We start from the raw sequence: 24,563 nt of genomic DNA on the forward strand, positions 1-24,563 counted from the left end.
TAGCACAGTACAGCACAGCACAGCACAGCACAGCACAGCACAGCACAGTACAGTACAGTACAGAACAGAACAAAGCAGAACAGTACAGTACAGTACAGTACAGTACAGTACAGTACAGTACAGTACAGAACAGAACAGAACAGAACAGAACAGAACAGAACAGAACAGAACAGAACAGAACAGAACAGAACAGTAGAGTAGAGTAGAGTAGAGTAGAGTAGAGTAGAGTAGAGTAGAGTAGAGTAGAGTAGAGTACAGAACAGTACAGTACAGTTATTTCTTACACAGCAGTTTGAAGAGCACAGGATTGAATTGTACTGTATTCATAAATTACTTGAGGTACTGTACTTGTTAATACATACTGTACTTATGTGTTTGTGGTGGAATACTGATTCTTTCTGGCCCTATAATATATGTTTTTGGTGTTTTTCTCTTCGAGTCACTCACTTCTTGCACTTGAAAACATTATTAAACTTCCAACATGTGAAACATTACATCACAAACCTGTTGCACACTACTGAAGGCATGAGTTAGCTTGGGAGACACGATCTTGTCCTGTGTGCCCTCTGCTAGTTGGCGGGAAGAGTTGCTGCCCCAGACGTACACGTCACAGGATTCACTGCTTTCTGCCACCTCCTCGCAGGGGTCCCCAATACACGTGCGAGCATATTCACCTAAAAAATGGAGGAATTTATGTAAGACAAACATTCTTGGAAGGCTTACCAGTAATTTGAACATCAAGTTTGTAAAACAAGGTCACACAAATCATGCAAGCTTACAGTACATATTAAAACACATTTCACTGGCTTTATATATATATATATATATATATATATATATATATATATATATATATATATATATATATATATATATATATATATATATATATATATATATATATATATATATATATATATATATATATATATATATATATATATATATATATATATATATATATATATATATATATATATATATATATATATATATATATATATATATATATATATATACACAGTCAACCCTCACTTTACGCGGTTAATGTAACCCACAGGGTACCGCGGAAAGTGAGAAACGCGTAAAGTAAATAACATAACATATGGGATTAAATGAAATAGAGACCAGCTGACCCCCAAACTCCACTTTTTCCAACACAATACCTATGTTCTAGTAAAAATAACATCTTAATTTTATGATGGTACATGCACACAATTAATACTTAAGAGAAATAGAGAAATACAGTCGCCAAGTTAATGTCCATTCAAATAATGGACACGACTCCCTCCCCCTCTTCTCACACTACACTGCTGGCTCTTCCCTCTGAGAAATTTTGGGGGAAAACCAGGTATAGTAATAAATAATACCTCAAACTAAAGTTAGGATAATATAATTGACATTGCTGGATTCCTTGTAAGACCAGGAATATTTTGTATATAAACGTCATATATTTTGCACAAAACATAACATACTTACTCAGAGTAAACATTTTATCTAAAAATTTTATGTCTAATGCAAAATCTATGATGTTTATATTCAAAATGATCATCAAATTGTAAGAATTCCAGCAATGTAAATTATATTCTGGCCGGGTAATTTGTATGAATTTTATGAGCTAAAATAAAAATCTTCAGTTAAAAAAAAAAATATTCTTCACACGGTAACAGATGGTCGGTCGCCGGTCCCTCCCCCCACCAACGTCCCTACTAGATAAATGTGTGGGAATACCAGACTGTTAACCTTTTTAGTAATAAATAATAAATCAGACTAAAGTTAGGATAATATAATTGACATTGCTGGATTCCTTGTAAGACCAGGAATATTTTGAATATAAATATCATATATTTTGCACAAAAGATAACATATTTACTCAAGAGTAAACATTATATCTAAAATTTGTATGTCTAATGCAAAATCTATGATGTTTATATTCAAAATGATCATCAAATTGTAAGAATACCAGCAATGTAAATTATATTCTGGCCGGATAATTTGTATGAATTTTATGAGCTAAATTAAAAAAAATTATACTTTACCGTGTAAAGGGGTACACCCACCGCGGAATGTAAGCATCCTGGGTTCTGGCAGGGCACGGTGTAAACGTGGAAACGCGGAATGTGGGACCGCGTAAAGTGAGGGTTGACTGTGTGTGTGTGTGTATATATATATATATATATATATATATATATATATATATATATATATATATATATATATATATATATATATATATATATATATTCACAATATTTTATAATCGCAGTCATGCACTGAATATTCTATGCAAAAAATATAAATTTTAAATTAATTATTTCTAGTGTGGTCGACTTCCTACACAAAGACAGGTTATAAATAGCCTCCTTATCTCCTCTCCATCTGTTACCCTCTGTTCTGAGAGAGAAGGTCTTGGTAAATAACTTTTGTTTGTTTATTTTCATTGTTTGTGTAATTTATCATGTTGTACCAAAGTAATATTACTAAAAGTTTTAGGCAGCTACCAAACAGGGAGATTCTACTGCCTGGGAAGATATTGGAAACATAATGTACAGTAGGGGGCAGTGAAATTTTGCAGTGAAATTTTGCTCAAAGCTGCACTCTTCAGGCATTGTTCCTTATACATATCTAAGACTCCATGCCAAATTTGAAGCTGATATGTCGAGGTTTAGTCTGCCACATTTTCTACTGAAATTTTTAAATTTACCTACAGTACTAGCCAAACAGCCGCTGTGGCGGTGCAATGTTCTGTTCAGTGTTTATCAACTTTTTTTCATATCTCTTATTTCATTTAAGTTTGCAGATTTCTCAATGATTATAAAGATGGCCGCCCAGGACTGTTCAGAAATATGGGAAAAAGCAATTGGAGATAGGCAGAATGTTCCTCTTCTTAGCCAAAAAACTATTGAGGAAAGGTTGAGAAAATTGTACAGTAGAGGAATTGAACTAAATAAGAACAAGAATGCAGGCAAAAAAGCTGCATTTCAGGTAGAAATGAAAGAGTTGTTTGATATCTGTAGCTGTTATTGTCCCCTTGCCTCCTGTCAGGATGTGAGGTGCATAGTTAAGGAGTGTGACGGATATCACCTGGCATGTAATTGAGTTATAAAAGTTCCCAAACGTGAGGTGCAGTTTCTCCTTGACCAGCAAGGTGATAGGAAGATGAAGATTGCAGGGGTTGACATGAAAGTGATGAAGATGTGGGACAGAGTGACGGCAAGAGAGAAGCATGATGCGGACAGAGTTAGGAGACAGCTTGAGCAAAAACATAGATATCTGGTAGCTGGAGATATTCCTTATGTTGAGGATAATTCAGATGATTCAAGAGATATTCTCTCTTCAATACTGATGCTGATTTTGTCCCTGATCCAAGGGCTCTGACAGACACCAGTTCACAGAACCGGACAAGACTCCCTACACTGGCTGCCGCTTGTGACCGATACTTGATTAGTGATTATGCTGGAGCTGCCATTGCTACTGCCACCTTAACTGACTATGGCATTATCACAAAGGATGACAAGAGTCAGGTTATTGGACCACATAAGCTGCGGGATGCGAGACAAAAATACCGATTTAAGAGGCAAGAAATTGAGATGGCTAGTTTAGATAATTTGACGTCACTCTATTTTGATGGTAAGAAGACCGCCACTCGTGTGATGATAAAGAATGAGAAGACCGAGAAATGGAGTTCGAGGATGATGGTGAAAGATCATTATGTCATCATGGTTGAGCCTGGCAATGAATATCTCACACATGTGACTCCCAAGACTGGACACGGAAAGCAGATTGCCAAAACTATTCACGAGTTTCTGGTGGAGAAAAATCTAACCCAGCAGCCCATTGTGTGTTGGTTGTGATGGAACCAATGTAAATGTAGGATCAGAAAATGGAGTCATTCATCATCTTGAAATGTTACTTGGTCACCCGCTCCATTATTTCATATGTCAGCTTCACGGAAATGAGCTGCCTTTCCGCGCAGTTTTTTATCACTATGATGGTAAACCAAGTGGTCCTGAGCATTGGCGTGGTCCCATTGGAAAGCAGATCAAGGAGTCTTTGTCTGAGCTTCCAGTTGTCGCCTTCCAGCCAGTCAGTTTCCCTGATTTCCCTGTGTTTAATGATGAAGTGGAGAAAGATCTGTCCTGGGATCAGAAATACCTGTATAGGATTTGTAAAGGAGTTATCACAGGTGTTGTTGAAGATGACTTGGCTGCTATTGAGCCAGGTCCTCCCTGTGTGTCAAGGTGGAACACCTAATGGAGTAGAATCCTCAGGCTGTATGTAGCAACATCAAGACCCAGCCATGAGTTGAAAAGAATTGTCATTACAATAATAAAGTTCAGTGCTCCAATGTGGTTTTACATCAAGATACACCCTTACGTAACACACGGCTCAAGGAACGTATTCCAGTCCCCGCTATATATGAAACACCTGAATAGTGAGGAGGAGACGATAGTGAAGAAGGCTGTCCAGAGAAATGCATACTTCGCCCACACAGATCAACTTCTTCTTGGTATGTGTGCAGATGAGGACATGACTGTTAGAGAAAAGCTGTCTCAATGATAAGAAAAATTAGAGAGGAGAATCAGCAAAAGGAAGAATGCACTGGCAGATCTGAAGAGGAGGAGGAAGATTCTGATGCTGCTGTTGACGAGAATTTGTTAAACTATACTGATGAGGAGGGTAAAGATGGAGATGGGAATGAGGATGTGCCTCCTGTAGTCAACATGAGAAAGGTGGTGACTCCGAAACTAAAGTGGCAAGCAAAAAAACTATCATTCCATGATTAACTGGAGGAATGAACTCAAGACTGAGCCTCCTTACATTGCTTCTCTGTCAAATCTACAGGTTAATGACATTCTTGAGACACCATTAGTGGTGCCCAAGTGGCCAAACAGCACTCAGGCGGTCGAGAGGCATAAAAGTGATGACTGAAGCTTGCACTGAAGTGACGGGATACGAATCGAGAGATGGATATATTAGGCAAAGATTATTGTCTAGGAAAATGATGCCAAGGTTCCGCACAAAAAAGAATTTCAATATGAACTTGTAATAATTTTCTATACGGTGTACCTGTAAAATAACATGTGAATTAAATCGATGTCACCCATGCAAAATTTATCATTATCCTGGAAAACATTAAATGACACCTAATTTTTGGTATACACTAAAAGTTGACAAAAAGTCGTTCGCGATGCGGCAGGGTAAGTATGCATGAAATGGCATGAAATTTTGCACAGGTGTTTGTTACAGCCATACAAACGATGCCTGAAAAGTGCAGCCTGCAACTCAAATAAAAGTGTTTTTTCCCTGCCCCCTAATATACATATATATATATATATATATATATATATATATATGTATGTATGTATGTATGTATGTATGTATGTATGTATGTATGTATGTGCGTGTATGTATGTATGTATGTATGTGTATGTATGTATGTATGTATGTATGTATGTATGTATGTATGTATGTATGTATATGTATGTATGTATGTATGTATGTATGTATGTATGTATGTATGTATGTATGTATGTATGTATGTATGTATGTATGTATGCATGTATGTATATGTATGTATGTATGTATGTATGTATGTATGTATGTATGTATGTATGTATGTATGTATGTATGTATATATATATATATATATATATATATATATATATATATATATATATATATATATATATATATATATATATATATATATATATATATATATATATATATATATATATACAGTGGGGTATGCTATAACGAACGGATCCTACCACGAATATTCCTATAACGAACGGTTTTACTTATAAAATTGAGAATGCTATAACGAACGCAACTCCTACAACGAACGCGGATGAATACGGGACTATTTCGCCTGGCGCATGAATATTGTTGTACCGCGACCCACAACAAGAGCGTCAGGCGCCATCTTTGTCTCATTGTGTAGCCAGTGCACCACTGTTATTGTTGAAATTTCGTCTTTTGATGTGGAAACTCGCGTTATTTGTATAACTATTTTGTTATACAAGTATACAATTGTAACAATGAGTCGTCCAAAGCGAGTGAAAAAGCTAATAACCCTTGAAACTAAGAAAGAAATTATAAAGAAACGTGAGAATGGAAGAAGCATTGCGAAACTTAGTGATGAGTATGGGATGGCTAAATCGACTATATGTACGATTTTGAAGAATAAAGAGGAGTTAAAAACTGTGCAAGTGGCTAAGGGAATCTTTAGACTTAGCAAAGCAAAGTGTAATGTGATTGAAGAGATGGAAAATTTACTTAGTGTGGATAAAGGAGAAAGAAATGGCAGGTGGTAACATTAGTGAAGCTATAATTTGTGAGAAGGCTAAACAATTGTTTGAGGACCTTAAAGCCAAGACTCCCAGTGGAAGTGATAGTGATGTGCCAGTGTTTAGGGGTACCTGCATGCTGAATAACACTAAGGTAAGATAAAGTACCGTATTTTTTACATTTTCCACAGAATTTTTTCAGTGTTAAGCGGTTTTATTTGGGGGCCTGGAACGGATTAATCCTATAACGAACGAGGTTCTGGAACCAATTACGTTCGTTATAGCATACCCCACTGTACTAAGAGGGGTGGGTGAGCGTTATTTTCATTTTTTATTGCCTTACCATGATATTTTACTTTTTTTCCACGGTGTATATATATATATATATATATATATATATATATATATATATATATATATATATATATATATATATATATATATATATATATATATATATATATATATATATATATATATATATATATACACACAGTTGTACCCCACTTAACGTGGTCAATTGAACCCAGAGGGTCCTGGGTTAAGTGAAATCCGCGTTAAGTGAACAACAGAACATATGGGATTAATTCCAATAGAAACCGGCCTGACCCCCAAACTCCACTTTTTGAAGGCACATACCTATGTTGTAGTAAAAATAACATCTTAATTTTATGATGGTACATGCACACAATTAATACTTAAGAGAAATACAGTCGCCAAGTTAATGTCCATTCAAATAATGGACTCAACTCCCTCCCTCTCTCACACTACACTCACTGGCTCTTCCCTCTCAGAGAAATTTTGGGGGGAAAACCACTAAATTTTAATAAATAATACCTCAAACTAAAGTTAGGATAATACAATTGACATTGCTGGATTCCTTGTAAGACCAGGAATATTTTGAATATAAATGTCATATATTTTGCACAAAAGATAACATAGTTACCTAGAGAAAAATTTTTATCTAAAATTTGTATGTTTAATGAAAAATATATGATGTTTATATTCAAAATGATCACCAAATTATAAGAATTCCAGCAATGTAAATTATATTCTGACCGGGTAATTTGTATGAATTTTATGAGCTAAAACAAATATCTTCAGTTAATAAAAAAAAAATAATCTTCACGACACTATCTGTCAATCAAAGTACTCCACCTTGCCTCCCCCCCTCTTCCAACCGCGCGGTCAGTCCCAACCCTCCCCCCCCTCCCCCCACCAATCCTCCCTTCCAGAGTTTTTAACATTTAGTATTAAATAATACCTCAGATTAAAGTTAGGATAATATAATTGACATTGCTGGATTCCTTGTAAGACCAGGAATATTTTGAATATAAATGTCATATATTTTGCACAAAAGATAACATAGTTAATTTGAGAAAATTTTTTATCTAAAATTTGTATGTCTAATGCAAAAATATGATGTTTATATTCAAAATGATCATCAAATTATAAGAATTCCAGCAATGTAAATTATATTCAGACCGGATAATTTGTATGAATTTTATGAGCTAAAACAAATATCTTCAGTTAATAAAAAAAAAAATAATCTTCACGACACCATCTGTCAATCAAAGTACCCCACCTTGCCTCGCCCCCTCTTCCAACCGCGCGGTCAGTCCCAACCCTCCCCCCCACCCCCCACCAATCCTCCCTTCCAGGGTTTTTAACATTTAGTATTAAATAATACCTCAGATTAAAGTTAGGATTATATAATTGACATTGCTGGATTCCTTGTAAGACCAGGAATATTTTGAATATAAATGTCATATATTTTGCACAAAAGATAACATAGTTAATTTGAGAAAATTTTTTATCTAAAATTTGTATGTCTAATGCAAAAATATAATGTTTATATTCAAAATGATCATCAAATTATAAGAATTCCAGCAATGTAAATTATATTCAGACCGGATAATTTGTATGAATTTTATGAGCTAAAACAAATATCTTCAGTTAATAAAAAAAAAAAAATTCTTCACAGGGTAACAGATGGTCGGTCGGTCCCTCCCTCCCCCCCACCCCCCACCAACCATCCCAAGGAGATGTGTGGGATAACCACTAAATTTTAATAAATAATACCTCAAACTAAAGTTAGGATAATATAATTGACATTGCTGGATTCCTTGTAAGACCAGGAATATTTTGAATATAAATGTCATATATTTTGCACAAAAGATAACATAGTTAATTTGAGAAAATTTTTTATCCAAAATTTGTATGTCTAATGCAAAAATATGTTTTTATATTCAAAATGATCACCAAATTATAAGAATTCCAGCAATGTAAATTATATTCTGGCCGGGTAATTTGTATGAATTTTATGAGCTAAAACAGGCAGTCAGGCAGGGTGGGGCAAATCTAAAATTAGCATCTCGAGCCGGACACTCACCGCGTATATGTGGAAAAAATCCGTGTTAAGTGAAAGTTCAGCTCTGGCGAGGCACCGCGTATATGATAAAACGCTATATGAAATCACAAGTAGGGCGGGTAATATTGTATATATATATATATATATATATATATATATATATATATATATATATATATATATATATACACCTAGACCCCGACTTACGACGGGGTTAGGGACCCAAATCCAGGTCGTAAGTCCGACATGGTTGTAAGTCCGACATAGATAAAAAAAAAATTTTTTTTAATAAAAAATCTACAATGAAATACAGTACAGTAAAAGTAATGAATAATGATGAATTGATACAGTACAGTGAAAGTAATAAATAATAAGAATGGATACAGTACAGTGAAAGTAATAAATAATAAGGAATGGATACAGGTGACTGAGCACTTAACCTTAATGTAGTCATGCTGAATGCACATAGTCTCCCATAATTTCTAATTATACATGGAGACTACATTAACTGGAAACGTTTCGGTATAGAAAATTGTGTCATTTAAAAAAAAAAAAATTTTTTTTTTTTTATCTATATCTGAAGGTCGTAAGTCCCGACGTGTAAGTCCAATGTAGTCGTAAGTCGGGGTCTAGGTGTGTGTATATATATATATATATATATATATATATATATATATATATATATATATATATATATATATATATATATATATATATATATATGTAGTAATACTTCTGCTTACCGTTTCGCTTTAATGCGATTTCGAGAGATGCCTCGCCAGAGCCGAACTCACTTAACCATGTTCATCTACCCATGAGAGTGTCTGCCGATGAGTTTTTAGATTCGCCCCACCCGTTGCTCCCGCCTGCCTCGCCTCCTCCTCCTCCTTCCCCCTTCCCGCCTCCCCTTCGCTGGGCAACCGCGCGTAAGGTTGGCGCAGTGTGTGTCCTTTGTTGCGTTATCACTGACGCCATATGACATATCGACTGTGATTGGCCATGCATCCTTCCCCTGCTCCTAGCTGCAATTGGTCCAGGTAAGGAAAGGTTTCTCTGGGTGGTGGCACCGCGAAGCCATTTTAGAGAACAATGGATGCATCGCTATACGGGTCTGGCGTGAGGGATGAACTGGCGCCGCTAGGAACAGGATCGCTTTTCTCCTCCCCCGGTGGACACGCCATAATACTTTAAGCCAATACAGCTAGCAGCAGAGGGGTAGGGATGCATGGCCAATCACAGTCCGACACGTCATATGACGTCGTGATAACGCAACAAAGACACACACTTGCGCAATTTACCGCGCGATTGCCCAAGCGAAGGGAGGAGGAGGAGGGGAGAGGAAGGGGTGGGGCGATCTAAAAATAGCGCCGCACCGACACTCTCCGGATAATAGGGTTCACGACCGCGTAATGTGAGCACGTTAGGTTCCTGGCAAGGCACCGTGTTAACGTGGGAATGTGGGACCGCAAAGTGAGGGTTGACTGTATGTAATATTCAGAAATTTCAGTGTAATTTCAAACGCCGCTACCATTACGATACCGAAGTTTTCAAGGTCGTCTGAGGGAAGAGAGCGCCCCTCACATAGCGAGAGGTTGTGAACTAGGCCTATATGAGATTAAATGTAATTTGCCATTAATAATGATGCTTATTGAAGTTAAGGACTATTATTGAATTTGAAATATTATAGATCGTTTATCAGCCTGAGTAGTGTTACAGGTGTTCCAAGGAGTTATTAGTTAGGCAGAAAATATGTCACTTAGGCCTAAGCTAACGCTTTGAGCGACACGAGGCGGGCTTTCAGTCACGCAGCGATCGACCTACAGGACATCCCCCAGCGCCGCCACAGAAATAGTCACGTGGCCTAGTCACCTGGCACTATGGCAGTATAACAAGTAAGTCTCATTCGATCTCAGACAGGGTTTAGATAGGGCAGTGATAAAGTTAACCAGAGCTAACAGTGAGTTCATTTCAGGGTTTCGCCAGAACCCACTTGACTGTGAGAAATTGACTGCGAGAGATTGACTGCTGTTTGATAATGAGGATTGGACGCCGCTGGACCGATCAGTGTAGGCCTGTCACTGTTTAGCTGGGTATCAAAGGATCGCTGAGAATTCTAGCCGCCTGGGTGCCCAGCTGGACGACGGACGATCGTTGGGGTCATCAGCCTCTACCTCGGCTCACAATACCACATATCTCAAGCAGCTTAGTGAAACCCTTGCTAACGGAAGCTAAAGCTCAACTGTACAGGTCTGATTGGTTACCCCTTCCACCCATGGATGTACTGGGGGTAAAGTGAAGCCAGCTGAGTGATACAGGGCGCACACTGGGGCCAATAGTCATGGGAGTTTAGAGGTACACTTTCCAAGGTGGAGAAAGGCTGATTTGGGCCTAACCACGGTGCTTGTTGGTTGTGCCTTAAACGACTACGAGTGCAGGTGGAATCTGTGTGTGTGTTAGGTTAGGAAGCATGGTTCACGGGCACTGGTGGACTCAGTAACTTAATAATAGTGACAATATTTTTTGTGTAGTTAATACTATTTTTTCAGTTACTAATGTATGCTGTGTGCATTTAATATTTCTTTTATAATCTCAACCTCAGGTGTAACCTTTGTTCCCCAGAGTAGTGTTTAAGTTAGGTTAGGAGGTGTGTATCTGTTGGGGTATTATAATTTTGTTGAGCCCTGAAGCCTATTCAGGGGTGGAGTTAATAAGCTCTGATTTTTATACCATTTTCTCAGTGCTGGATATAATTTTGGTGAGTGCCCTTAAGGCCTATTCATTGTAGAGTTATTAATTTCTTATTTTTTTAATACCATTTTCTCAGTGATTGATATTTTGTTGAAAGCCCTTAAGGCCTCGTTCATGTGTACAAACAACATTTCTTAATACTTTACGCTTATTGTCATCTAATGAGGCATTGCATGAGGTTCTAATAATTTCATCATCATGTATAACTTTTATTCCCCAGAGTAGTATTTTAAGTTCAGGTTAAGAGGTGAGCATATTGGTGTACCAATATTTGATTGTGTTTGTAGTGTTGGAGGGAATATAAGTGTAAATTTAACAGTGTGTCTCATTCATCTCAGTCACAGACGCTATCCTTCCAATGGGTCACGGACAAGTCATTTTGTTTAGTAAATTTAAGTGTTCTTGTGCTGGTTCGGGATTTCTCAAAGGGCGCCTACTGCAATTACCATCTAATATTCTTTAATATATATATATATATATATATATATATATATATATATATATATATATATATATATATATATATATATATATATATATATATATATATATATATATATATAAATATGACGCCATCTAACGCTATATACATCGCATCAATAATAATAACACACACATATATACAGTGATCCTCGGTTAATAAAATTTCGGTAATCTAATTACCTTCCATAAGAATATTCAATTCAATTAACAAAAATTCGGGTTAATTAAATTACACGAAATCATGTCAACAAGCCAGCCACCAGCAGTATTAACGGCCAATACAGTAATCGGTTTTAGGGCTTAAATTCGTTACATTTGAGTAAATATCAAGGAGTATAGAACTGTTCTACACTGTTGTAGGAGTATGGTGGACTGTGTTATACACTGTTGTAGGAGGATGGTGGACTGTGTTATACACTGTTGTAGGAGTACGGTGGACTGTGTTATACACTGTTGTAGGAGTATGGTGAACTGTGTTATACACTATTGTAGGAGTATGGTGAACTGTGTTATACATTGTTGTAGGAGTATGGTGGACTGTGTTATACACTGTTGTAGGAGTATGGTGGACTGTGTTATACACTGTTGTAGGAGTATGGTGGATTGTGTTGTACACTGTTGTAGGAGTATGGTGGATTGTGTTGTACACTGTTGTAGGAGTATGGTGGACTGTGTTATACACTGTTGTAGGAGTATGGTGGACTGTGTTATACACTGTTGTAGGAGTATGGTGGATTGTGTTGTACACTGTTGTAGGAGTATGGTGGACTGTGTTGTACACTGTTGTAGGAGTATGGTGGACTGTGTTATACACTGTTGTAGGAGTATGGTGGATTGTGTTGTACACTGTTGTAGGAGTATGGTGGACTGTGTTATACACTGTTGTAGGAGTATGGTGGACTGTGTTATACACTGTTGTAGGAGTATGGTATACTGTGTTATACACTAGTGTAGGAGTATGGTGAACTGTATTATACACTGTTGTAGGAGTATGGTGGACTGTGTTATACACTGTTGTAGGAGTATGGTGGATTGTGTTGTACACTGTTGTAGGAGTATGGTGGACTGTGTTATACACTGTTGTAGGAGTATGGTGGACTGTGTTATACACTGTTGTAGGAGTATGGTGGACTGTGTTGTACACTGTTGTAGGGGTATGGTGGACTGTGTTGTACTCTGTTGTAGGAGTATGGTGGACTGTGTTGTACATATTTGTAGGAGTATAATTGGACTGTGTTATACACTCTTGTAGGAGTATAATTGGTTGTGTTATACACTCTTGTAGGAAATATGGTGGATATGTTATACACTGTTGTAGGAATATGGTGGACTGTGTTATACACTGTTGTAGGAGTATGGTGGACTGTATTTGTACTGTTGTAGGGAGTATGGTGGACTGTGTTATACTCTGTAGTAGGAGTATAATTGGACATGTTTGTACACTGTTGAAGGAGTATAGTGGACTGTGTTATACACTGTTGTAGATATAATTGGACTGTGTTGTACACTGTTGTAGGAATATGGTGGACTGTATTTGTACCTATTTGTAGGAGTATGGTGGACTGTGTTGTACACTGTTGTAGGAGTATGGTGGACTGTGTTGTACACTGTTGTAGGAGTATGGTGGACTGTGTTTTACACTGTTGTAGGAGTATGGTGGACTGTGTTATACACTCTTGTAGGAGTATGGTGGACTGTGTTATACACTGTTGTAGGAGTATGGTGGACTGTGTTTTACACTGTTGTAGGAGTATGGTGGACTGTGTTGTACACTGTTGTAGGAGTATGGTGGACTGTGTTGTACACTGTTGTAGGAGTATGGTGGACTGTGTTATACACTGTTGTGGAGTATGGTGGACTGTGTTATACACTGTTGTAGGAGTATGGTGGACTGTGTTATAAACTGTTGTAGGAGTATGGTGGACTGTGTTATACACTGTTGTAAGAGTATGGTGGACTGTGTTATAAACTGTTGTAGGAGTATGGTGGACTGTGTTATACACTGTTGTAGGAGTATAGTGGACTGTGTTATACACTGTTGTAGGAGTATGGTGGTGGACTGTGTTATACACTGTTGTAGGAGTATGGTGGACTGTGTTATACACTGTTGTAGGAGTATGGTGGACTGTGTTGTACACTGTTGTAGGAGTATGGTGGACTGTGTTGTACTCTGTTGTAGGAGTATGGTGGACTGTGTTGTACACTGTTGTAGGAGTATGGTGGACTGTGTTGTACACTGTTGTAGGAGTATGGTGGACTGTGTTATACACTGTTGTAGGAGTATGGTGGACTGTGTTATACACTGTTGTAGGAGTATGGTGGACTGTGTTATACACTGTTGTAGGAGTATGGTGGACTGTGTTATACACTCTTGTAGGAGTATGGTGGACTGTGTTATTCACTGTTGTAGGAATATGGTGGACTGTGTTATACACTGTTGTAGGAATATGGTGGACTGTGTTATACACTGTTGTAGGAGTATGGTGGACTGTGTTATACACTGTTGTAGGAGTATGGTGGACTGTGTTATACACTCTTGTAGGAGTATGGTGGACTGTGTTATACACTGTTGTAGGAGTATGGTGGACTGTGTTACTGTTGTAGGAGTATGGTGGACTGTATTTATACACTGTTGTAGAATTATGGTGGACTGTGTTGTGTACACTATTTGTAGGAGTATGGTGGACTGTGTTATACACTGTTGTAGGAGTATGGTGGACTGTGTTGTACACTGTTGTAGGAGTATGGTGGACTGTGTTGTACACTGTTGTAGGAGTATGGTGGACTGTGTTATACACTGTTGTAGGAGTATGGTGGACTGTGTTGTACACTGTTGTAGGAGTATGGTGGACTGTGTTGTACACTGTTGTAGGAGTATGGTGGACTGTGTTGTACATTGTTGTAGGAGTATGGTGGACTGTGTTTTACACTGTTGTAGGAGTATGGTGGTCTGTGTTATACACTGTTGTATGGTGGACTGTGTTATACATTGTTGTAGGAGGCGGTGACTGTGTTTTACACCGTTGTAGGAGTATGGTGGTGTTATACACTGTGGTGGACTGTGTTATACACTGTTGTATATGGTGGACTGTGTTATACACTGTTGTAGGAGTATGGTGGACTGTGTTATACACTGTTGTAGGAGTATGGTGGACTGTGTTATACACTGTTGTAGGAGTATGGTGGACTGTGTTATACACTGTTGTAGGAGTATGGTGGACTGTGTTATACACTGTTGTAGGAGTATGGTGGACTGTGTTGTACACTGTTGTAGGAGTATGGTGGACTGTGTTATACACTGTTGTAGGAGTATGGTGGACTCTGTTGTACACTGTTGTAGGAGTATGGTGGACTGTGTTTTACACTGTTGTAGGAGTATGGTGGACTGTGTTATACACTGTTGTATGGTGGACTGTGTTATACACTGTTGTAGGAGTATGGTGGACTGTGTTATACACTGTTGTAGGAGTATGGTGGACTGTGTTGTACACTGTTGTAGGAGTATGGTGGACTGTGTTATACACTGTTGTATGGTGGACTGTGTTATACACTGTTGTAGGAGTGTGGTGGACTGTGTTGTACACTGTTGTAGGAGTATGGTGGACTGTTCTTTATTGTTGCACTATATTCAAAAAATAGATCATGAAAACCAATTTTCCCTCTGAACAAACAAGAGTTTACTGTATGTCAAAGTGGCTGTGGAAGTGTTTTCTAGGTTACTGTTGAACTGCTCTCCATGACAGCAGGCACAGCACAGTACTGTACACTAAATTAAATTTTGCTACAGTACAGGTTAACTCTCCCTCATCTGGCATAAGCAATTGATGGGACCGTAATACTTAATAACTGCATGATACATGAAATAATGAGTGAAAATCATGTGCAGAGTCCCTGGACTGTGATGATAAGTTCTGTTACCTGGGTGACTTGACCAGTGCTGGTGGGGGTGGTGAAACCTGCTCAGTTGTAAGAGTCTGGAGGTGGTTTAGAAACTGCTGCCTTTATTGACAACAAGAAGACTTTCCCTTCGTGTGAAGGGAAGAATGTATGTGGCTGGTGTGTGAAGTGTGATGTTGTGTGGCAGTGAAATATAGGCAGTTAAAGAGGATGACTTAAGTAAACTTGAGTGAGCTGAAGTGAGAATGGTGAGGTGGATGTGTTATATGATAGTGAATGACAGGAGGACCTGTTCAAAACTAAGAGAGCAGCTGGGTATTGTGGGTAGAGGCTGGCTGAGATGGTATGGGCATGTGGAGAGAATGGAGGAGACCAGTTGGGTCATGAGTCCTAATGTGGAGGGGAGGAGAACCAGGGACAGGTCAAGAATAACATGGGGAGAGGTTGTAAGAAATGTTATTAGAGCTCAGAAACTGTTAAGAGAGCTGCCATTAGATAACCAAAGCTAACACACACAAGAGTGGAAAATGACTGTAAAATGATGATGTTATGTTATTAGTGTTTTGTCTTTTGGGGTGGTCATGACATCATTGCAAAATTGAGTGTGGCCAACTGGACAACTACAGTACTGTAGATGGTGGTTGAACATGCCATTAACCCTTTAACTGCTGTCATCATTTTAATAAGATTTGGTGCAAAACCACTATCATCGTCTTAAGGCATTTGGTGCACCAAAATCATAATAAGAATGGAATGACTATGATTGGTAGACAGTCTAGAGTGAGACACAAGGCTGGTGGAGCCTCAGATCAAATTTCTATCATCATCTTGGAATGATTTATGCCTCATCACCCTCCCCCTCCTCTTGTTCTCAGTGGCCCCTCACCCACACCTATGTAAGGGCTTACCACTCACTTTTCACCACAAAATCCACCGCTTAACCACCACGACCACCTCTTGCCCCACAACAACAACCAGTGCTCAGCAGTTACCAGTTATTCTCTGCCTTATTACATAGACTCTTAACTCACCACCCATAATGCATACAAAGTTTTTATGGCTTCAAAATTTTATATCTTCAAGAAAAAATGTAACTCATATTTTTTTTCTTCTAGCAAATAACTGCAGTTATTGGATTAATGGCCAAGTGTACCACAGAATATATTTTTTTATACATGTGCCATTTATTGGAAGTTGCCGTTTGATGAAATGCCAGATAAGAGAGGGTCAACCTGTATATTATTAGTACATCATGCTGTAGCCGCCATACAGTAGGTAAATAAAATTTACAGTACAGCACAAGAAAGTTTTGTCCAGATTTATCTCGTTATTTTATTTCTTTGTACATTACATTATGCTGCTTATGATTACTGTACATGTTTATATTGAATGTATTGAGTGTTATTACTGTATTGTGTGGCAGAAAGAGGAGGTCATAATAAAGTGAATTTTATAAATCCTTGTTATAGTTACCAATGATATGCTGCACTCCCCTCTTAGTGATGATGTTTGTGTGGTGGAAGTGTTCCCTGAGACAGGAAGCTGACTTTAATGATTTAACCAAGCAAAACATTGTTCATTAATTAATTGTTTCTCTTTTCTAGCCGTTCTCCAGGTCTTGGGTGCTGGAAACTTAATTTTTATCAATTAAAATGTTTCTATTGCATTCTTGTTAAGTATGAAAGTGCACTATAGGTATGGGGCTTTACTTGGTCCTCTGCTTGGAGACACACATCAGCAAGATGGAAGGCACAACCTGTTCTTTAGTACCTTTCCTTCCCTCTCCTTCTTGCCTCTCTCATGCAGGCAAGATTTTTTTTGTACTTCTACTGAGTTAAATATTTGTCCTGTATTCTTATTTACACACTTATGTGACCATAAGGAAAGTGACACTAAAGTGCATGGCATTATAAAGTACTGTAGTATGGTATCTCTGACAGCCTTACTTGCTCACCAGTTTAATTGTTAGCTTGTCTCTGGTTTATCATGCATAGACAGGTGTTTCTGGCTAACATAATTATAGTGTTTCCACGCTAACCCGGCCCATAAGCCACAAATAACTCATTGGTTCCCTTGAGTGTTTTACCTCCCCTGGACTGTGTGTATATAAGAGCATATTTATATTGACCCATAATACATTATTTAAGTTTTTCTAACATCTCTCTGAAGTGCTAATGCCTTGAAATCATTTGCATTTTAATTGTCCAGTTATTAAACATTATTTTAGATAATAACAGATCTGCTTACCTATTGTGAACACATTTAGTTTGAATTTTCTATGAGGGGCGTGACTTACTGGCCAGGTTAGAGGGGAAATACTCTAGTTACTGTAGTTTTGGTGTTTTGGTAGTAACCTAGAAATATAAGTGTCATTTTGGTAATGTATATATTGCATGAATATTGTGTAATGTCACTTGTATTGAATAGATCCAATAGAAGGGAAACACATTGTCTTGGGCAGGTGGGTGGCTGTTTGGACACATATCACAGTTAAGTCTCTTTTACTCGTCATATTTTTGTCAGTACCGTACAGTACAGTATAGAAGAATTGGAATTATCGTGAAATATAAGTTGTCATTACTCTCTTAAATACAGTGAACCCTCATGTGACGGGCCGAGTTTTTCTCATTTTAAAATTTACCATCCAGATATTCTTTTCTGTTATTATTCTTCAATTCTTTATTTATAAATATACAGTACTTTATATTCTTATACAAGCAATTCTCTACCACTTTGGATCACTGTATACTTAATTATAAACTCCGGTGTTCCTGATCAGGGTAATTTCCTATGTCAATTCATATAATCTAATCAGAGGTTGAGCTGGCCAGGAAAAGGTGGAATATACACGTTGATAACATTAATTCTGCGAGCTCAGGCCTGAGGCGAACAAGGAGCTATTCACAGGGAGACGTTAGATCTTGGAGATTATACCGGTTGACAGAATAGTTCAGGAGATTAATGACTTTCTTAAATAGACAACTGACACTAACTAAACTATAAACATCAGATTCTCTGATGTCGGGGCGACAAAATGATATAACTTCAGGCGCGATCAGAAACTCATGGATGTCCCCACGGACGACATAAAATACGCCACTCTAGCTGGCCAACTCAACACTCACTTACTTGACACGTTTTGCTAACAATAAGGACAGTTGAAGCGTTCAACACCACTCACAATGGATCTTGAATGTTCCAACTGTAAACAGACATATCTAAGTTGACTCAAAACAAGGGTATTCTCTCTCACACTCAAATTCATTTTATAGAGAGGTTGGTTTCAGTAAGTCAGAGAAAATGGGATAACGGAGGACTGAGGTGTCTTGAAGTGATGAGAAAACGGACTCCTCAGATGGAGGACTCAAAATAAAAGCAGAGTTACATGTTTTGTGGGCTATTGAGCGTAATATGAATCATTTGATTTTGGCACTAACTAACGTGTATGACCGTGGTCGTTACACTCAAAGATTCGGACCCTGTAAATCCGAATTTCTGAAGATTCGGACAATATATTTTTGGGGTTCTGGGCTAAGAAGCCTGCCTAAGAAGCATTACCAAAACAGGGTGAAGGTAGTTTAAGGCTTAAAGTTTTTATCTTATAAAATGTCAGACTAAAATTAGCCGAATATAACTTGCATTACTGGAATCCTTGCAAGATAATGAATAATTTGAGTTTAAACAACACATAGTTTGCACTAGAGATAAAAAAATTAATCCTTTAGTGTAGTACATTTGAGTACAAAGTGAGTGCAGTAATATGTTGCTCAAAATTATGGCTTTTCACAGGAAAAAGTATGTATAACTAACCCCAGTGGTCAGGAAAATATGTACGGTACAGTGTTTTTATCGTTTTTATACATTAGTACATTCACGGGAAGATTTTGTTAATCAGCTTTTTTGGGCAGGTGGTCCCCTTGTCAGTCCAGATCTTCGAGGGTTCACTGTACTGTATTACACACTTCTTTTTGTTGTAAGTGTTTGTTATGGAGTACTGTACTGTACTGTACTGTACTATGCATAAATGAAGGCAAACTGATATAGTTTTTTGATAGATAACATAAGAATTTCTCCGGCTTGTAAAAAATAATCTATTCAGTTTTATATTATTCCAGCAAACTGTAATTTTTGTTGATGATAAATTAATTCACCTTAATTAGCTGCTGCCAACTGTGAACTTGAAATACAGTATATAAATATTGTAAATTAACTACAGTATAATACTGTAGGTATCTGTCTTATACCTGTATATTACACAAGTATTTTGTGAAGATTAGGCACACCTTTAGTGATCAACCACGTGTGCATTACTTACTGTACCCTGAGGCACACCAGTCAACAGTGTTCATCGGGGATATGTTCTTCATGACCACGACTAACAGTGAATAACGGGGTCGACTTATATGTTATACTGGACGTGGAAGATGTTCTGACTACATAATATTACATATTATTTTTATAATAATATCTAATAAAACATACAACACTGTACAGTAAATCCTCAGTATAACTGACATCGCTGCCCACCTGGGAGCTGTCTTATCTTATGGTTATTTTTCAACTCACAATTTTGGTACATACAGTACAGTATACAGCTTGATACTGTAGTGCAGCGGGTTGACGTTAGTCCACGTACATGTTTGTTGTTGTTGTCACGAGCACTGCCTGGCGGCCACCTGGTGCACTACAGTACCAAACTATGTTCTATGGTGATGCCACATGGCCGATATCGTGTAATTCAATGATTATTGGTAAGTGTCGATGTTGTTAATTATCATTTATGTAATTTTTTTTTACCTTATAGTGAGGTGACATCACTAACATACACACTGTACTGTACTCTGTTTTAGTGACTGTGAAGTAATTTTTTGTGTTTTTTTTCTGACTTAAGTCTTGTCAACATGTAAGCAGTTGTGGCGGCTATCATTATTTTTATGTATTGTGACAAGTTCTTTCGTTCTGTTTTTGAGTCTGAAGTCAGCAGCGTTCTTAATGATGTGCTGAGTTGTTTAATTGTTTTATATGTTTTATGAGTGCACTTTTTTTCTTCTTTTTTCGGTGACTCATGTGGGCGTTGGAATGGCTGGGCACATATTCATTGAACCTCATGTTATAATGATCCTGATTTAAAATAGTTTACATAGCGATGGGTTTTTAGGAACATAACCTCATCGTAAATAGGGGGATTCCTGTACTTGTAATCCATAACATTGTTCCCATTCACTGTAACTTTAACTGCACTGTAATTGCACTCATGGAAGTAACATTTCTTTACTCTTTGAACATTTGGGCTTTGTTCACTACAGATGTTACTGTGGTAGGTGGGACAGATAAATGCCATACAATATCCACAAAACATTCACCAGCCTCAAACTTTGCTATGATTTTCATCATTGAAACAAAATTATCTTAGTAACTTGGCTTTGTGCTGGGCATTTAGAGGCCATAATAAAGATATAGGGGCAATTTATCACAAATAAAAGAGCTAGTACCAGCACAACCAAAACCAAGTCGGTAAATAACGCAGCACCACTGTGTTAGAATTTGTAAACAAGAATATGTCTGATTCACTAATGTGTTAAACAATTTGTTTTAATGTTTTGTGATTATTCTCTTTACCTTTTTAAGTGAAGATATTTGTAAATATGTACAGTAATCTCCCCGTTAGCTGGACTCCCCAATCCCATGAACTCTCCAATAGCCAAAATGGAAATTGGTCTGGAATTTTTTTGGAAAATTTTTCTCAATTCTGCGTTCTTCGAACCTTTCCGTTCTGGGCCTGGGAACAAATGATCTGGGACTTCCGAAAGGTTGAATCATCCTCCGCCACATTCTTCTGTGCCAGGCACATGGGTGGGTAAACCACTTGGGCCGTAAGCTCGTGCGCTGCAATTGGCTAATGGTGTCATGTGACCGTGATAGGCTGATGCATCTCCCAGCTTATCCTCTCTAAGCCTAGCATCATGACACACACACCTAGCCCTCTGCCATTGTACAAGGTTGATCGCTCACTTACTGCTGTTTTTGTGTAAATTTCTGTTGTGCAGTACTGTACATTACTGTACCAGGACACAATCAGCCAAGAATACAGTGTTAAAAATGTCAAAAGTGATTACAATAAGTTACATATTATTCAGTAAATGGGAAACACTGGAGCACCTTAACTTTTGTCTCTGCTCAAGATATCTTCGGGTCATGAGACCCACCCGAACAATGGGTGATCTGACATTACATCTGGTCAGGCCAGTAACATGACCCACTCATCTCCACCCCACCTCCATCTCAGGCGTGAGACATAAAAAGTTATTATAGTTACGCATTACATTCAGCAGAGTGGATGGTGTATGCCTAATGTTAGGCTCAAGACACAGCATCTGCTGGTGAGTATAGTATATAATGGTTGCTTCTGTGTAAGAGGATGGCCTGCCCAAGGGCCACTTAGGTGTGAATTTGTTTGAGGTGTAGAAGCTGTCGCCAACACAACAACCACAACCTGAGTTAACAAGCTGAATGACCCAGTGTTAGGAAAAGTTCAAGAAGGCCGGACAACTCGCTAACTGCACTGGCTAACCATCACCCCGGAACACGATCCGCAAATCGATTAGCATCCAGGTCCCCAATTACTGCTGGGGAGACAGAGGCAAATGGCGTAAAGAAAACTGCCCGTTGCTTCTCCCTGCCCGGGGATCGAACTCGGGTCCGCTGGCTTGTGAGGTGAGCATGCTGACCATTGCACCACCGGTCACACAGTAAAGTAGTAGGATACATTATTTACAATATATTGTATGTGTACAGTGGTTTTTGCATAAATAAATATACAGCTGTTTGCATAGTATAGACTTGGGGAAAACTTTCCTCAGTACAGAGTGGAAAATTCCAGTCTTAACTGAACCGTGAGACACGGCTCCTTTGATGCCTCTATCATATTTTTTTTTATCAATTTGTTTCTGTTAAACATTGATTTGCGATATATCCAGCTTCTACAAACTGTAGGTAATTGTCTATTGTGTTTTGTTTGGTGTTATTTGTTTGTTTACTTTCTGTTTGCTACAAAACAAAGAAATAATGGACAGGCTTCATCCGAACGCAACTTTTGTCTTTGACTTCAACCGTTCGTTATATATATTTTAAAATTTTTAACATCCTCTTTGAAGTGCTAATGCCTTGAAATCATTTGCATTTTTATGTTCGTAATTTTTAACATAATTATTGAAAAGATCATGTCTAATTATAATCTGTGAACATATTAGTATGATAAATGCAGAGTTAAACGAACACTTTTTATGGACCAATCAGCTACTTTTTAGCGTAGAAAGGAGGCGTGGCTTCTGGGCCAGCTAGTGTAAAGTGGGTTTAGTCAATCCACTATTTACCATGATGGGATGTATCAAGTGAAACACGTATATGGAGCGAGTAAAAAGATTACTAGATTTCAAGATGTTGTAACCGCTAGACTAAGGTTAGGATATAAGTACCTCTGGTAGTATGCCCTTCAGGCAGATGTAAACAAAACTAAATGTATAGTGTGTGGCCAGACACATGGCCACACACTCCAACACTACGTTTTAGACTGTGAAAAAATAGAACCTTATAGGGATAGATCCAAGCACACTGTGCATATAATGGCACAGCACTTTATCTCTGGTGATAAGATATACTAAGGTTGCATCCACACTTCGCATCTAGTACCTAATCATTATTCTATGTACCGACTTAAACAATGTACCGAAAATACTCTGTAACACTCAATACCATAATATCAAGACCACTGGGGTCTGATAAAGGTAAATTTGCATTGTCACACCGTTCACTGTTAGAAAGTAAAAAATATAGCTTTCTGGTGTTTTTTTTGTGTGTTTAGGCTGAATATGACCTTCATTTCTGGTGGAAATCAGCCGTTTTTTTTTTTATTTTTTCGTTGGACGTTTTCCGAAAAAAATCATGGCAAAATACACTAAAAAACACTAGAAAAACAAAAAACAAACCTAACCTAACCGACTCACCATATGATGGAATCACCTACCGGGTATTTCTTACCTTATTGACCTGGTTCTTGTTCGTAATTGCATTCTGTGATTCTTACACAACGCCACATATGTTGGTCTTTGCGATATTTACAATCAGTCTTGCTCTTAGCACACTTTACTGAGGTTGGAAGAACACCATGCTATCGAAAAAATGCTGTAGTTTCTACGATTATTTTTTAAAAAAACTCGCAATCAGCTCCATATACTTTAAGTGACACCCATCGCAAACTTCCATGGTCGGAACTGAACTTGAATTTCAAAATTTGAGAGACCAAAAATAAAACTCAAATTTGATTGAGCCAAATATACTCCGAATTAAACCCCAAATCATTTTAATTGGTTCCAAAAGCAAAAACATTTTTGATTGGCTGCGTGATGTGTACGGGAATGCATACGCGTGATAATTTATGAAGGAGACGCGCAGTGTTAGAGGTGAGGCAGGCGATAATGGAGGATGATTAATGAAAGAAAATAGAGAACATTTTGATATGCTGTCTCCGTTATTATACATTTCCGCCGGTATTGTAATATATGAAAATTATCTTATAATTAGACGTCTTATTCTAATATGATTAATAGATTAGTGGTAGGAATGAACGGTGTGTAAACGCAATAATACCCTGATAAACACCATTTGTGGCCTCTACTCTGTAATGCGTTTTTGTGCTACTGTTCACAGGAAGAGTATGGAGTGTACAATAAACTGACTGCTGTTTGCGGCAAAATTCAATTCCTTATTACCAA

General features: G+C 37.8%; 1 protein-coding gene across 1 annotated transcript in view; it reads right to left on the reverse strand.

Moving 5' to 3' along the window:
• LOC121869749 (probable E3 ubiquitin-protein ligase HERC1) overlaps positions 1 to 24,563 on the reverse strand; it is a gene marked incomplete in the record, with an annotated part of 301,592 nt that overhangs the window by 227,549 nt on the left and 49,480 nt on the right. Inside the window, 1 exon segment of the mRNA XM_042371322.1 lies at positions 505 to 674. Within this exon segment, the coding sequence (XP_042227256.1) occupies positions 505 to 674 (170 nt within the window).

The sequence above is a fragment of the Homarus americanus genome, unplaced genomic scaffold, assembly GCF_018991925.1.
Source record: "Homarus americanus isolate GMGI-L3 unplaced genomic scaffold, GMGI_Hamer_2.0 scaffold23578, whole genome shotgun sequence".
Lineage (NCBI taxonomy): Eukaryota > Metazoa > Arthropoda > Malacostraca > Decapoda > Nephropidae > Homarus > Homarus americanus.